Source organism: Sciurus carolinensis, chromosome 1 (assembly GCF_902686445.1).
Source record: "Sciurus carolinensis chromosome 1, mSciCar1.2, whole genome shotgun sequence".
NCBI lineage: Eukaryota > Metazoa > Chordata > Mammalia > Rodentia > Sciuridae > Sciurus > Sciurus carolinensis.
Genome location: NC_062213.1, coordinates 132,456,188 through 132,470,197, shown reverse-complemented (window position 1 = coordinate 132,470,197; position 14,010 = coordinate 132,456,188). Strand labels below are relative to the sequence as shown.

The 14,010-nt window shown below is 33.2% G+C and overlaps 1 protein-coding gene across 5 annotated transcripts in view; it reads left to right on the top strand.

Moving 5' to 3' along the window:
* Nucleotides 1-14,010, top strand: part of Znf326 (zinc finger protein 326) — a 34,956-nt gene that overhangs the window by 10,043 nt on the left and 10,903 nt on the right. For 2 of the 5 annotated variants that reach the window (XM_047563458.1, XM_047563467.1), the window contains exons 4-7: nt 1,282-1,442; nt 1,571-1,687; nt 4,020-4,218; nt 9,609-9,720. In XM_047563458.1, the coding sequence (XP_047419414.1) occupies nt 1,282-1,442; nt 1,571-1,687; nt 4,020-4,218; nt 9,609-9,720 (589 nt within the window). Of the gene's footprint in view, nt 1-1,281; nt 1,688-4,019; nt 4,219-9,608; nt 9,721-14,010 lie in introns of all 5 variants that reach the window. The other 3 variants (XM_047563448.1, XM_047563473.1, XM_047563482.1) reach the window with 3 other exon arrangements.

Below are 14,010 nucleotides of genomic sequence, written 5' to 3'. Positions count from 1 at the left end.
TTAATGATGGACCGAATGATGCTTACTTTTCTTCTTTCTGCTTCAACTGTGCCACTATGATATATAGTAGAGAAAAATCAAGAAAACGAACAGTTAACAACACTTTTTTCCTTATGTGATAGAAATTTTGAAATATGTAGTTGAAAAGAGGAATAATTTTTATATGGCTACTAGGATTCAGAAATAAATAGCACCTTCTCTCTAGTGATCTGTAATTAATTGAAGTAATGTAACACATTTAAATGTTTGGATATATCAGTTATTGCCCTATTATGTTGTAAATGTAATGTGCATAAACTGTTTCTGTAGATGTTATCGTTTATCTCATGTGTAATTGTGGGCCTTTATAAAACTGTGTTGTAAGATAACAAGTAATTTTTGTAATCCATGTTTTAGATTTGTGAGAAGTAAGATGACTTTTTTTTTTTCTGTTGACTTAAAACATCGAGGAGACTGTGTGCTCCCCTTTTTTAGAGTAGCTTAATGTGATAATTTCTGTTAGGAAAGAGTTTTTCAAATAATTGAAGACATTTTAAAATGTGTTCTTTCTCATCTGCCTTGAAAATCCATACGCAGAGGGTATATGTTGGTGATCTTTTTACTTTTTATGTTTTAGTTTTACGTGTTTATCCTTCTAGATTAGTTAGGTTTACTAGTCTACAAGTAAAAAGTGATTAAGGATTGATTATTGACCTTGGCCAAAGTTTGGCAGATTGTCAAATTTTATAACCTGAGATAATTCCTTAAATTTTTTACAGACACAATGAGGCAGCTTTGTGATAATAGATTATTGGGGGTGCGAAAGGATCGCTCTCTGTCACAAATAGCCTACATCTATTTAGTCTTCAATTTGTGTCCCAATGGAAAGCCAAAACATTGTTAATGCTTTGTAATTTTCAAAATTAGGGATGGAGTCAAAGAAAGTTTGAATAGTTTGTGAACTTTAGCAAATGACCTTTTCCAAGACTAGGGCTGGGCTTAAATAATCATAGACAAATCTTTTCTTCTTCATAAAATTGAAAAGCTACTAAAAAGCAGATTTTTTAAGCTAAGGTTTACTACGCTCAATTCATATTTAGAAACTGATTCAGATAGCTTTCTATCTGGTCTCATGTTGAATTGCCCAGCCCTAATCAAATGTGAATAAAAGTAGAACTGTGCAAATCAGTATGGTATAAATGAATTTTAGTTGATAAATGTCATCTGATAATTTTGTCTTTTGAATTGTCTAACATTAGTAAGCTTACTTTTGTTTTTTCCCTTACTGTGCAACTTTTCCAGGTTTGGACCTTATGAGTCTTACGACTCCAGGTCTTCTCTGGGTGGGCGAGATCTGTACAGATCTGGCTATGGTTTTAATGAACCCGAACAAAGCCGCTTCGGAGGTAGTTATGGTGGTCGATTTGAGAGCTCCTACCGGAATAGCCTTGACTCTTTCGGAGGTAGAAACCAGGGCGGGTCTAGCTGGGAAGCACCTTACTCCCGTTCAAAATTGAGGCCTGGGTTTATGGAGGACAGAGGAAGAGAGAATTACTCTTCCTACAGCAGTTTTTCTTCACCCCATATGAAGCCTGCACCTGTAGGCTCTCGGGGGAGAGGAACGCCTGCTTATCCTGAAAGTACGTTTGGAAGCAGAAACTATGATGCTTTTGGAGGACCATCAACAGGCAGAGGCCGAGGCCGAGGAGTAAGTACAACAGAATCTTTTCAGATTCTTTTCACTAGTCAACTCTTTTAAACCCTTTCAAGACCATGGTTTTCAACTAGAATAAACACTGTTCATCCCAGTGTATTTTAAGCAAAAGCTGAGTCACAAACATAAGTTTTAGGTTGACTGTAAAAGTTATTCCAGCACCTCAGAAAATAGGTGGCAGTTTGAGATGAATATTCATAAAATTATGCCAAATCTCCCTTTATTAAAAAGGTGAGGATGTTAGGTTTGGTCTAAAAGGGGTTAAAAGGAGTTGCATTTTTCCTTGTAAACACTAGCAGTTTTGCTGGTGGGATAGTTCTTGGATTATTATAAAAGGTAACTGAACCCTTTTTGAGTTTTTGAGTAGGTTAAAGGTGCAATGTATGATAAAATGTTTATGCTTTGTTACTAAACCGTAGCAGTTAGAATTTCTTCAGAGCTCTGTTTCACCTTAAACACAAGAGACTAAAAGTTGGTGATAGATAAGGATAGCATGGTGAAGAAGTCGATGTGTTTAATAGATTGTAGAATGATTTGTGGTCAGTATAATTTTGATAACTTATTGTCTTACTTATGTCCTTTGGTGGTTGCTTTATTTCCCCTTGTGTCACTAGCTTTACTATTGAGAAATAATTTCCTACCTGAAAATAGGACATGTTTATGGCTCCTTCCTAGGCAGTAATATTTTGTAAATTATTGCTTAAATGAGTATGTATAGTAGTCTTCAAGTGTTTAATTTCAGGATATATAGAGATTATACTTTAGTTTTTAGGTCATGTGATCAATATAAAATTTTACCTAGTAAGTGTATGTAGATTGTGGAATTATTTAGTTTGATCATATAAAGACTATTGTATTTTTGCTATAATGTAAGAATTTCTTTGGAAGGAAATTGCTCTTAATATTCTCTTTTTTAGAGGAAAGTACTTGTAATAAAAAATGCAGTAGGGCACATATTTTTGACTGTTCATTAGCCCTTGGTACATCAGTATAGTTTGTCATACTTGTGTAGAAATTTTGCAGTTTTAATAGTTACTCTTTACTTATGTAAAATGCATTGCACCTTTAATGGATAATTAACAAAGATTTTTTTGATGTGACTATATAGATTACCAGGAAAGATTACTTTCAATCTACTAGGTTAGTTAGGTATTCCTAAGCATACATACAAATGTAAGCAACTGTGTTGCTCTTCCACCATACTTGATGATTGATTGTAGGTTAATTGAAAATAGTCGGAGTGGAAAAAGACTTGCTTTGGGTTTTGAAATTGAAAATTCATTCCAGTTTGGAAATTGGAAAACACTTAACATTGTTAATAAGTTAGGCAAAGGATTTTTTTCTTAATGAGATCTCACATACCAATTTTGTTTTCATGGTAGTAAATCAAGTATTCCTGTACTTTGTATTTACCATTCTAGTCTGAATGGACTTTTCTTTCTTTCCTCCTGTTAACCAAGTAGTAGGATCTTCATTTTTAATCTTCACTTGTACAATTCCCATTGGGTCCTTCTCTTCAGATTACTCCTCAATCTTTACCTTCTAAAAGTAAGATTAGCAGAATAAATTTCTATGTACATGTGACTTCTTGGTGTAGTGGAGTTTGCTAATGGCAAGAGAAGAGGAAGGGATACAAAGAGTCGTTTGGTGGCATGACTCTTCGTCTGTAAACTTTTGCTTCTTGGGCTTCTGGGTCAGAATGTTTCTCTAGGTAAGAATGTGAATGGAACGTCAGATGCAATTCTTTATCTGAAGTGTGTTTTGGAAGTTGATGCATGGTTATGCTTTAACTCTCCTATTTCATACTAATGTTCCATCTCGCCTTCTCATTCCCTTTTTCAGCAGGGAGGAAATCCTAAATGATTTCTGGATCTTTTTTACTTCAAACTACAAATATGATCTTCTTTGTGTATCTTAGCTTTAAGCCAGGTTTTAGTAAAATAAAGATTTCTTTTAAGGTCTTTTCATGGAAAAACATCAATTAGGAACTCTGAAGAGGAGTTGTCAGAGAGTTGTACAAGTGGTAACCTTCTGACAGGCACATATGTTGTTCATGATCTCAGATAATTTTGAATTGTAAAAATCAAAAAGTAGGAATCACATTTGTTCTACTGGAAGTAAAAACACTAATTCACTGGATCCAAGTTCATGTAAGAATTTACAAAGCTTTTTAATGTGTTTTTTCCAAGTGGACATGTAAAATTTAGTCACATTTCAGGGAATTTTCATGTGAAAACTAGTAAATAGATAAAGTGAAAATTTTGTATGAATTCATATTTTATCTTTGAACTATATGCTGATATTTCTTGATTTCACAAATTTACAGCATATGGGTGATTTTGGAAGCATTCATAGACCTGGAATTGTTGTTGACTATCAAAACAAACCCACCAATGTGACAGTTGCTGCTGCAAGAGGAATAAAGAGAAAAATGATGCAGCCATTTAATAAGCCTGGTGGAACCTTTATCAAGAAGCCTAAGCTAGCAAAACCTATGGAGAAGATGAGCCTCAGCAAATCACCTAGTAAGTAAGAAAGTATAATTGTTATGGTTCAGGGTACTTTTTATTTTTAAAAATTTATTGCTTAAAGATAGTTTTCAGTGTTTATATAAAAAAAAGCTATATAATAATTATAACTATGCAAATTAGATCCGTGAATCCCATAATATAGTTATTAATCAGACATGACTGCCCAAAAATACTTTTTAAATTTACATACACCAGTCTTGCTCTTTTTTTCTGAATCCTGTGAGGTGGGCCCAGAACATCTTGTGTTTTTAAAAAGGCGATGCACATAGTTTTGTTTCACACCCCTTAATTGGCTGTTATATTTGTTGTTGAGGGCATTGTTCATGAAGAGTGGTTTGTTATGTCACACATAATCCACTTAGTGAGGACAAAGAAAATTTTCCTGGTCGTTGGTAGTAGGTAAAACTGTTCTAGAAAACTCATTTGCTTTTAATCTTCTGGACATGATGATGCTTAGAGATATTTCTGTTTGTACATTGACCAGTGCAACACTTTGAGCTGAACTCAAAATGGAATTTTACTCATAATAGCATCAAGCCAGGCAGGGGGACATGACCTGTAGTTTCAGCTGCTTGGGAAGCTGGAGTCATAGGATTGCTTAAACCTAGGAGTTTGAGAAAAGCCTTGGCAACATAGTGAGACCTTACCAAAAAAAAGCATTAAGAATAAAATACTTGGAAATAAATTTAACCAAAAAAAAAAAGAGCAAAACTTACACTTTGAAAACTATACAACATTGTTGTAAGATATTCAATCTAAACAAATGGAAAAACTAAGCTAGGTTAGAAGATAACAATGTGAAAATTACATTACTTTCTAAACTGATGTACAGATTCAGCATAATCCCTATCAAAATTCCAGTTGTGTAAGTACTTATAACTCGCGATTTCAAAACTTACTACAAAGCAATGGTAATCAAGACAGTGTATGTAGATCAGTGGAATAGAGTTGAAAGTCTACAAATAAACCCAGACATCTATGATGAACTGGTTTATAATAGGGGTATTAAAACTTTTCAATGGGGAGAAAATAGTCTTTTGACAACAGACTAGCCACATGCCAAAGCAATAATGCAAGATCTACTTGCAAGAGCTAAAACTGTAATACTCATAGAAGAAAACAGGGATAATTTTTCATGATTTTGGATTTGGCAAGGAATTTTTAAGACCAGATGAGCAACAAAAAATAGGTAAATTGACTATCAAAATTAAAACTTTGTGCTTCAAAGAACACCATCAATAGAAAATGAAAAGACAACTCATATACTAGAAGAAATTTATTTCTGTATGTCATGTATCTGTGAAAGGACTTGAATTCAGAATATATAAAGAACTCTTACAATTCAGTAACAAAAAGACAACTCAAAAAGTGGACAAAGAATCTGAACATTTTTTCAAAAAAGATGTCAATAAGCACATGAAAAGGTACTCAATAATTATCAGATAAATGCAAATTAAGGCTGCAATCACGTACTACTTCACATGCATTTGGATGGTTAGATTAAAAAAGATAATATGTTTTAGCAAGGATGTAGAGAAATTAGAACCCTTATACACTGCTGGTGGGAATGTAAAATGGGGCAGCCACTTTGGAAAACAGTCTGGCAATTCTTCTATTAAACACAATCATCACATGACCCAGCAATTTCACTTCCATGTTTATATCAAACATAAATGAAAATATCAGCCCATACATAAACATATACAGTCATATACTTTATAAAGATGTTTTGGTCAATGATAACTACATATACAGTGATATATCATATATTCTAGGTGTGTAGTATACTCTACCATCTAGGTTTGTGTAAATACACAACAAAACAGCCTAATGATGCATTTCTCAGAACATACCCTGGTTGTTTAGCAACGTATGACTATATATGGATGTTTTAGAAGCATTATTCGTAGTAGCCAACCTGAAAAAACTCATATATCATTATGAGATGAATGGGTAAACAAAATAGGCTATGTCCATATAGCATAGTATTATTTGGTTATAAAATGGAATGAAGTGTACTAATACTTGCTATAACTTAAATGAATCTTGAAAGGATTTTGCTGAGTGAATGAAGCCAGTCACAAAAGTCCATATATGATTTTATTCAAGTGGACATCTAAAATAGAAAATAGAGTTGGGCAATACCTAAAGAATAACCAGTTTCTTTTTTGAGTTGATGAAAGTGTTCTAAAATTGATTGTGATAATAATTGTACATATCTGTGAATATATTGAAAACTATTTTATTGTATACTTTAAAGGGGGGGATTATATTCCATAAAACTGTTTTTTTAAAAAAAGCACAGAGCCAAATTACTTTGTTTTTTCCCTCCTTACTTTTATTTCTGTTTCTCCCATTACTTTCATTTTTTAACATTGTGATGTATCTCTAAATGGGGGCAAGTGTATCTGAACAAATTGTATTAAGCCAAGGATATAAATAAAAAAGCTAAGGAAATACATCTGCATTCCATGAAAACATAATAGTAAAATAGTATGCAATAAATTATTTGCCTGTACATTGAATTATTTTTGTTTTTCAAATTTTTGCCTTGATTACTGAAGTTTTTTGTCTTTCTTAAGTAAGTGGCATTGCAAAGGTAAAAAAGTTACTGTCTTCAGGATTAATATTTAATTACCTGATTCAGTTGGAGCTGAAAAGGTTTAGATAATTGTAATAAATGAATAATTTAAAGTTCTGCTGGTGAAATTTTTTGATTTCTTACATCTAGTTTTAAAAATAAGATCTAGTGAGGATTACAGTGAATGTTTTAGAGTGTGTTCTTCCCTACCAGAATTGCTATGAAAGTAGTGGATAGCTTTTAAATAATTTTCCCAGAAAGGGGAGAGGGAAAAAAACATGAAGACCAAAGTATGTTCTAATTTTTTAAAAAACTGGGTGTTTTATGTTATATACTTTTGAAATACTGACAGTATGTATGTTTTTTAAAATTTTATTTTAAGGATGGATAATATCTTAATTGGATAAAAGTGAGATAATCGTAAGCTGGCACTAAATGAATGCTTTAGTCACTGTTAAAGAGCATAGTGTACATTACTGTTGTAATTCTCACATCAGCTTGCTCAAGTATGGGTGTGTGTATCAGACCCTCTACAGGTGACAAAACAGGAATAGAACAGATAAATAATTTGCCACCCAGGTCAGACAATCATCAATGACAAAGTCAGAATTTATATCAGGGCAAGTTTTGCATAGAGAAACTCTGCTCTTATGCTTCCAAATGATTATAATAGAAATTTGTATTTATTTCCTTTTTCTTTTAAACAACTTTTTTCCTAATTATAACATTATAGATACTTCGATTTTATATTTTTAAAATGGAAATTGCAATATTAGATTCTTTCCTCAAAATATATGAAGTATATAAAACTAGGATAAGGATTAATTACTAGGCTTAAATCTACTTTCCTGTTATACTTTATACAGATACCCACATTTTTAAATAAGAAATAACATTCTGGGACGAGGGATGTAGCTCTGTGGTAGAGCACTTGCCTAACACGCATGAGACCTTGGGTTTGATCCCCAACACTGCCAAAAATTTTTTTCTGAAAAACTGATACCAAGTTAGTGGTATCAGGTCTTTGGATCAGAGATTGAACCCAGAGGTACTTTACCACTGAGCCACATTCCCAACCTTTTTTATTTTTTAATTTTGAGACAGGATCTTGCTGAGTTGCTTAGGGCCTTGCTAAGTAGCTGAGGCTGGCTTTGAACTTGATCCTCCTGCCTCAGCCTCCCAAGTTGCCAGGATTACAGATGTGCGCCACCATGCCTGGCTGTGGGTACCTATAATTTTGAAATATCCCACTATGTACTTAGCGATTGTTTATTAGGTATTTATTGTTAAGTTGAAAGGAAAAGTGTAAGGACAAATAGGATAGGATTTTTAAAAGTTTAATGTATTGAAGAGAGAGTCTGCTTACAATGAGCTGCTACTCCATACATACTAGGGTGGTCATAATTAAAAAAAAAAAAAGTATAGTAACAAGTATTAGCAAGGATATGGAAAGATTAGAATGCTCATACACCACTGGTAGAAATGTAAAGTGGTATAGCCACTTTGGGAACAGATGAGTAGTTTCTCAAATTAAATAGACTGTCCATATGTCCCAACAATTCCACTTCTAGGGGTATATATCCCAAGGAATTGAAAAGAGGTGTTCAAACAACGATTTGTATACTAATATCAGAGTAGCAAAAAGGTGGAAACAATCCAAAAGTTCATCAGCAGGTGAATAGATTTTTTTTAAAGTATATTCATATAATGGAAAACTATTAAACCATAAAAAGGAAACATTAATGTATAATGTATGACATTATACATTATAACATGGTATAATATGGATAAACTTTAGAAACATGTTAAATAAAAGAAGCCGAATAGAAAAAGGCAAGATACTGTGATTCTGTTTCAATGAAATAACCAGAAAACAGAAAATAGATAGTAGATACTAGAACTGTAGAGTAGGGTTGAAATGGGTAATAACTATTTAACAGCTACTGAGATTTATTTGGACTGATGAAAAAGTGCTGCAACAAGAGTGGTGATGGTTATACAACATGTGAATGTACTCAGTCCTACTGGATTGAACACTTCAGAATGGTGGTTAAAACAGTAAATTTTATGTTTTGTACATTTTACCACAAAATTAGAAACTAGTTTCATTTTGAAGCTTATACATTTTAAGAAATGAGAATATGAGTTCTTGCATCCAGAGCTCTCTAGTGTTCAGTGGACTTCTATTTTCATGCTGGGTCATTTTCTTTTCTTTTTTTTTGCGGGGGCAGGGCGAGTACTAGGAATTGAACTCAGGAGTACTTGACCACTGAGCCGCATCCCCAGCCCTATTTTGTATTTTATTTAGAGACAGGGTCTCACTGAGTTGCTTAGAACCTCGCTTTTGTTGAGTCTGGCTTTGAACTCTCGATTCTCTTGTCTCAACCTCCTGAGCTGCTGGAATTACAGGCGTGTGCCACTGCGCCCACCCTCATGCTGGGTCATTTTCTTCACTGTTTCCTAAAGTGTATGTGATATGCAAGATGATTTTGGTAATAAGGATATTATTGCTTAGAGTAAGGATAAGAGAAAAAATGAACAGATTTAGAGAAGATATGTAGCAGATAATCATATAGATGAGAAGCAAATATGGCAAGATTATCATGTATTAAATCAAATGAAATTTATTCAGTGAAGTTTCTGAAATGCTGGGTAGTCTTAAATTCTAATTTTTCTGATAAGTTCAATTTAGATTGTGATCACTAAGGAATCCTTTTCATGTCTATACTTTACAATCCGGTGATTGAAAAGGGAAAAATGATAAAATGATTTTTAGTTTTGACTCTTTTGTTTGATATCCTAGCAAAAACTGATCCTAAAAGTGAAGAAGAAGAAAAGAGGCGGATTGAGGCTCGGCGAGAGAAACAAAGGCGCAGAAGAGAAAAAAACAGTGAGAAATATGGAGATGGATACAGGTTTGTTTTTAGTAGAGTTAAAAAAAGGGGGCTTATTGAAAAATAGTTTCCTAGAAAAGGCAAATACATGAATTGGAATATGAAAAAATTCTTACAAGTCAGGTGAGAAGATTTGATCAAAGAAAGAAATGCTTTTACTTTTTAATATTTATAGGTAATCACCAATTAGTATAAGAAGAAAGATCCTATTTATAATGGTGATCCAAAAATATAAACATCTAGAAATAACTATTTTTAAAAAGAAATACTTGTTATAATGTGAAGAAAACTATAAAGTCTTGAGTTTTGGTTATATGGAGACATATTGATATTTTTGGGTAGGAAAGCTGATTATTACTGATATTTTTGGATAACAGAGCTGATTATATAAGTTCTTAGCTGGGTGTGGTGGTACAGCCATAATCCTAGTAACTGGGGTGGGTGAGGCAGGAGGATCACAAGTCTGAGGTTAGCCTGGACAACTTGGTGAGATCCTCTCAAAAATAAAAAGAACCTGGGGATATAGCTTTGAGATAGAGGGCACCTGAGTTCAAGCTCCACCACCAACACAACATAACAATCCAAAATAATATAAGCTCTTTCTAATCCAGATCCCAAAACATTGTGAAAAAGAAGAGTAAATAGGTAAGATACTGACTTTTCTAGATATTGAGACATTAAAAGGCTGTATTAGTTAAAAAGCTTAGTGCTAGAGTGCTTCCCTAGCATGTGTAAGGCTCTGGGTTCAATCTCCAGCACCATGCACATACACAAAAAAATGGTAATAGGCAAGTTTAATCAATGTACCAGAATTAGTAGCCTATGAACAGACTGCCTTATTATATAAGAATGTAATGTGTAATAAAAACAAAAGGATTTGATTAAACAACAAAATAATAACAAAAAATAAGTTTAGATTCTCTTACCATTTGGAATGAATCCAAATTCCTAAAAATAATGGAGAATTACAGGAAAATGAATTGGAATATTTTAATTTGTCCAAGAAGAAATTTTTTTCCCTTAATAAGTTTGTTACTGAATAAGTTAATAAATGAAATTTTGAACAGATTCAGCTAAGTACACACTTAAAATTTGAAAGGCAAGCAAACAGTCTTGAAAATGGAATCATGGGAAATGTCTTATTAGATAAAAATTACTCAATTTTTATTTTGAGAAGAGCTCTTCCTATGTTGCCCAGGCTAGTCTTAAAATCTTGGGCTCAAGTTGATCCTCCCAGTTTAGCCTCCCAAGTAGCTGAGTTCAACCTTTTATTAAAAAAAAGTATGAGAACTAAGATGTCCAATAAATAATCTGGTCAAGAAACAACAACAGTTAATAACTTTAGGAAAAATATCGAAATGGTAATTTAAGTAAACAGAAAATGCAAATAATAGTATACTATTTTACTAGTGAAGAGATAATATTTATTTGCTAACTAAGGTACAGTCGAAGGATATGTAAAATTCTGCTGCTGCCAGGTATATTGACACAGGGCTGTAATCCAAGCTACTGAGGCAGAGGGATTGCAAATTTGAGGTTATGCTCAGTAACTTAGTGGGTGTTTTAGTCAGCTATTTTTACTGCTGTGACTAGAAGATCTGACCAGAACAAGTGTAGAGGAGGAAAAGTTTATCTGAGGACTCACAGTTTCAGAAATCTTAGTCCACAGAAGGCTGGCTCCATTCCTTGGGGCTCGAGATGAGGCTGAACATCACGGTGGGAGAAGGTGGCGTAGAGAAGCAGAAGGAGACTCCACTTGCCAGATACAAATTATATCCGAAGCCATGCTTCAGTTCCCACATCTTCCAGCCACACCCTACCACTTGTTACCACTCACTTAAACCCTACCAGGGGATTAAGTCACTGATTGTGTTAAGGCTTTTACAACCCCATCATTTCTCCTCTGAATCTTCTTGCCTTGTCTCACCTGTGAGCTTTTGGGGGTCACCTTACATCCAAACCATAACAGTGGGATCCTGTCTTACAAAGTGTAGAATGCTTGCCTAGTATGCATAAGATTCTAGGTTCAATACCCAGTACTGAAAAAAAAAATCTGGTGACCATATAATGTTGTTACCATTGGAAAGCAATTAGCAGTGTTTGTTTGTTTCTTTGTCTTAAATTTCTCTGTACCCATTAACTTTTTCAAGAAAATAATGTAAAAACATAGTATAGTCTACACAGATGCCCATTGCAACATTTTGTGTAATAACTCTAAACAGGAAACAAAACCAACTCTAGAAAGTGAACAAGTAGATGGAAGTTTGGACAGATTCCTTTATGAGTTTTTAAGTCATTTTTTAAGAATGAAGATAATGAAATTTGTAATAACATGGAGAAAAATGCAGACTAAATAGAAAAATGCATATTTAAAATGCAAATTATGTATTGGAGAAAGGGGCCACATCCAAGAGTAAAATGTCCTAGAAAGTTTTTCAAAAGGATAATCATTGATATTTTTTCCATCATTTTCTCTGTAGTCTTCTCAGGTACTGTTTATGCTAGGATATAAAATTTGCAAAGTAAATTTAGTATTTTTCCCATTTAGAATAAATATACTTTTGTTCTTTAAATGTTAACTTTCTGTAGCAAGAAAAGAACTGTTTCACATAATTTTCTGGGTAGCCGAGATTTACTCTAAAAGATAAAATTTAGAATTTGAAAACCTTTTAGTAGAGATCCTTTTTTAAAGTGTGAGTTTCTTCCGTTTTAAACAGGCAACTCTTTGTTATTACTTGATCTTTATATATTTGTTTTATTTATGTAAAATGTAGTAGAAGAAAATTCAGTTATAACTGAATTCCCAGATTATTTTGTTTGTTTTTTATTTTAGTCTCAATTATACTTGTATATTCTTTGTATCTAGTTTTAATAGCCTATTCTTTTTTGATATGTTGCTTCTGGGATTTGTTATTGGGATTTGAGTAATAATCAGATCAACCTTACTAAGAGTTAATCCATAAAAAGAAGTTCTGCTTTTAAGAGGATTGCTGTTTTGGGTACTTGCAAATATCTTTTCCACTCCTCATTTCTTATAATTCCTTCTTGTGGCAGAGTTAATGGGCATAGTTACTTTAGCGTGGAAATGAATTAAAGTCAATACTTTATATCAAATGAATAGGAGTCAAAAGATGATTTTGCATTATAAGATTAATTTTTATGTTTAATTACCCTATGAGTAATTTTCCCATTAAATTATAGATTTGAATATGATACAACCATGTTAATATAATAGGTGTTGTGATTTGGAGAAAATGAAAGAACTGGACTTTGTTTAGTTATTTTCTTCATAACTCTAAATAAAAACCTGATGATATAACCAATAGAATGTCAGTTCACTTAAGTTGTCATATTAGGATAAGAACCCTTTAAAATAACTCCAAATTATTTTAATTTACCAGAGCAGTTTTTCTTTGAGTTAGAAGGATTAGAGATTGACTGTAAATGACTGCTATCCTTATGATATGTTCCTTTGACTACTTGAATGCTCTTAATATAAAGAAGAAGGAAAGGTGACTGAATACCTGCTTAAGGGAAACTAGGAATATGGGATAGATGTGTGAGATATGTATACAAATAACAGTATGTGGTGCAGATTGCAGGAAGAGAGATACAAGGTAGTCTTATGAGAGAGAACTTGTAAATAAGAGTGCGGGTGAATCAGGGAATGATACTTGATGGAAGAGGTTTTTGAACTAATCTAGAAATGGTAGAATTGCAGGAGCTATGAGAGGCAGCATAGGTGCTTGGCTTAAGATAAAAGCAAAGAATAGTGTGGGTTCTTTTAAAATATTCAGAAAATGAAGAACTATAGAGATTTAAGTGAGTGCAGTAGGGCAAAAGGTATAATGTAATTTAAACATTTAGTGAAGACATACTGTGTCCTAGATACTATTAAAGGTATGTAAAGTCAAAAAGGAGAGATTAGGCATCTGAAAGCATTTTGACTTTGTTTTTTGATCAATAAGGAGCCATTGAAGCATTTGAGCAGTAACTGTGGTTATTACCTAGATTAGAAAGTAATAATAATTGAACAATTGCTGTTTTAAGGACCTCATATGTAGTAATTTTTCTTTTTTTAATCCTCATGGCATCTCTGTGAAGAATCTCATTAAGATCAGAAAACTGAGCCAGAGAAGTTAAATCATTTGCCCAATCTCACATAAGGTAGCCAGGATATAAACCCAGCAGCTTGCTCCAGAGCCCATAGTATGAACCAGGAAAATAAATCTAAAGCAGTGGTGCAGGGAATTAATTGGAAAATGAAGATTGTGGTCAGAAACCATTTTGGGGACTATTGACATAATTCAA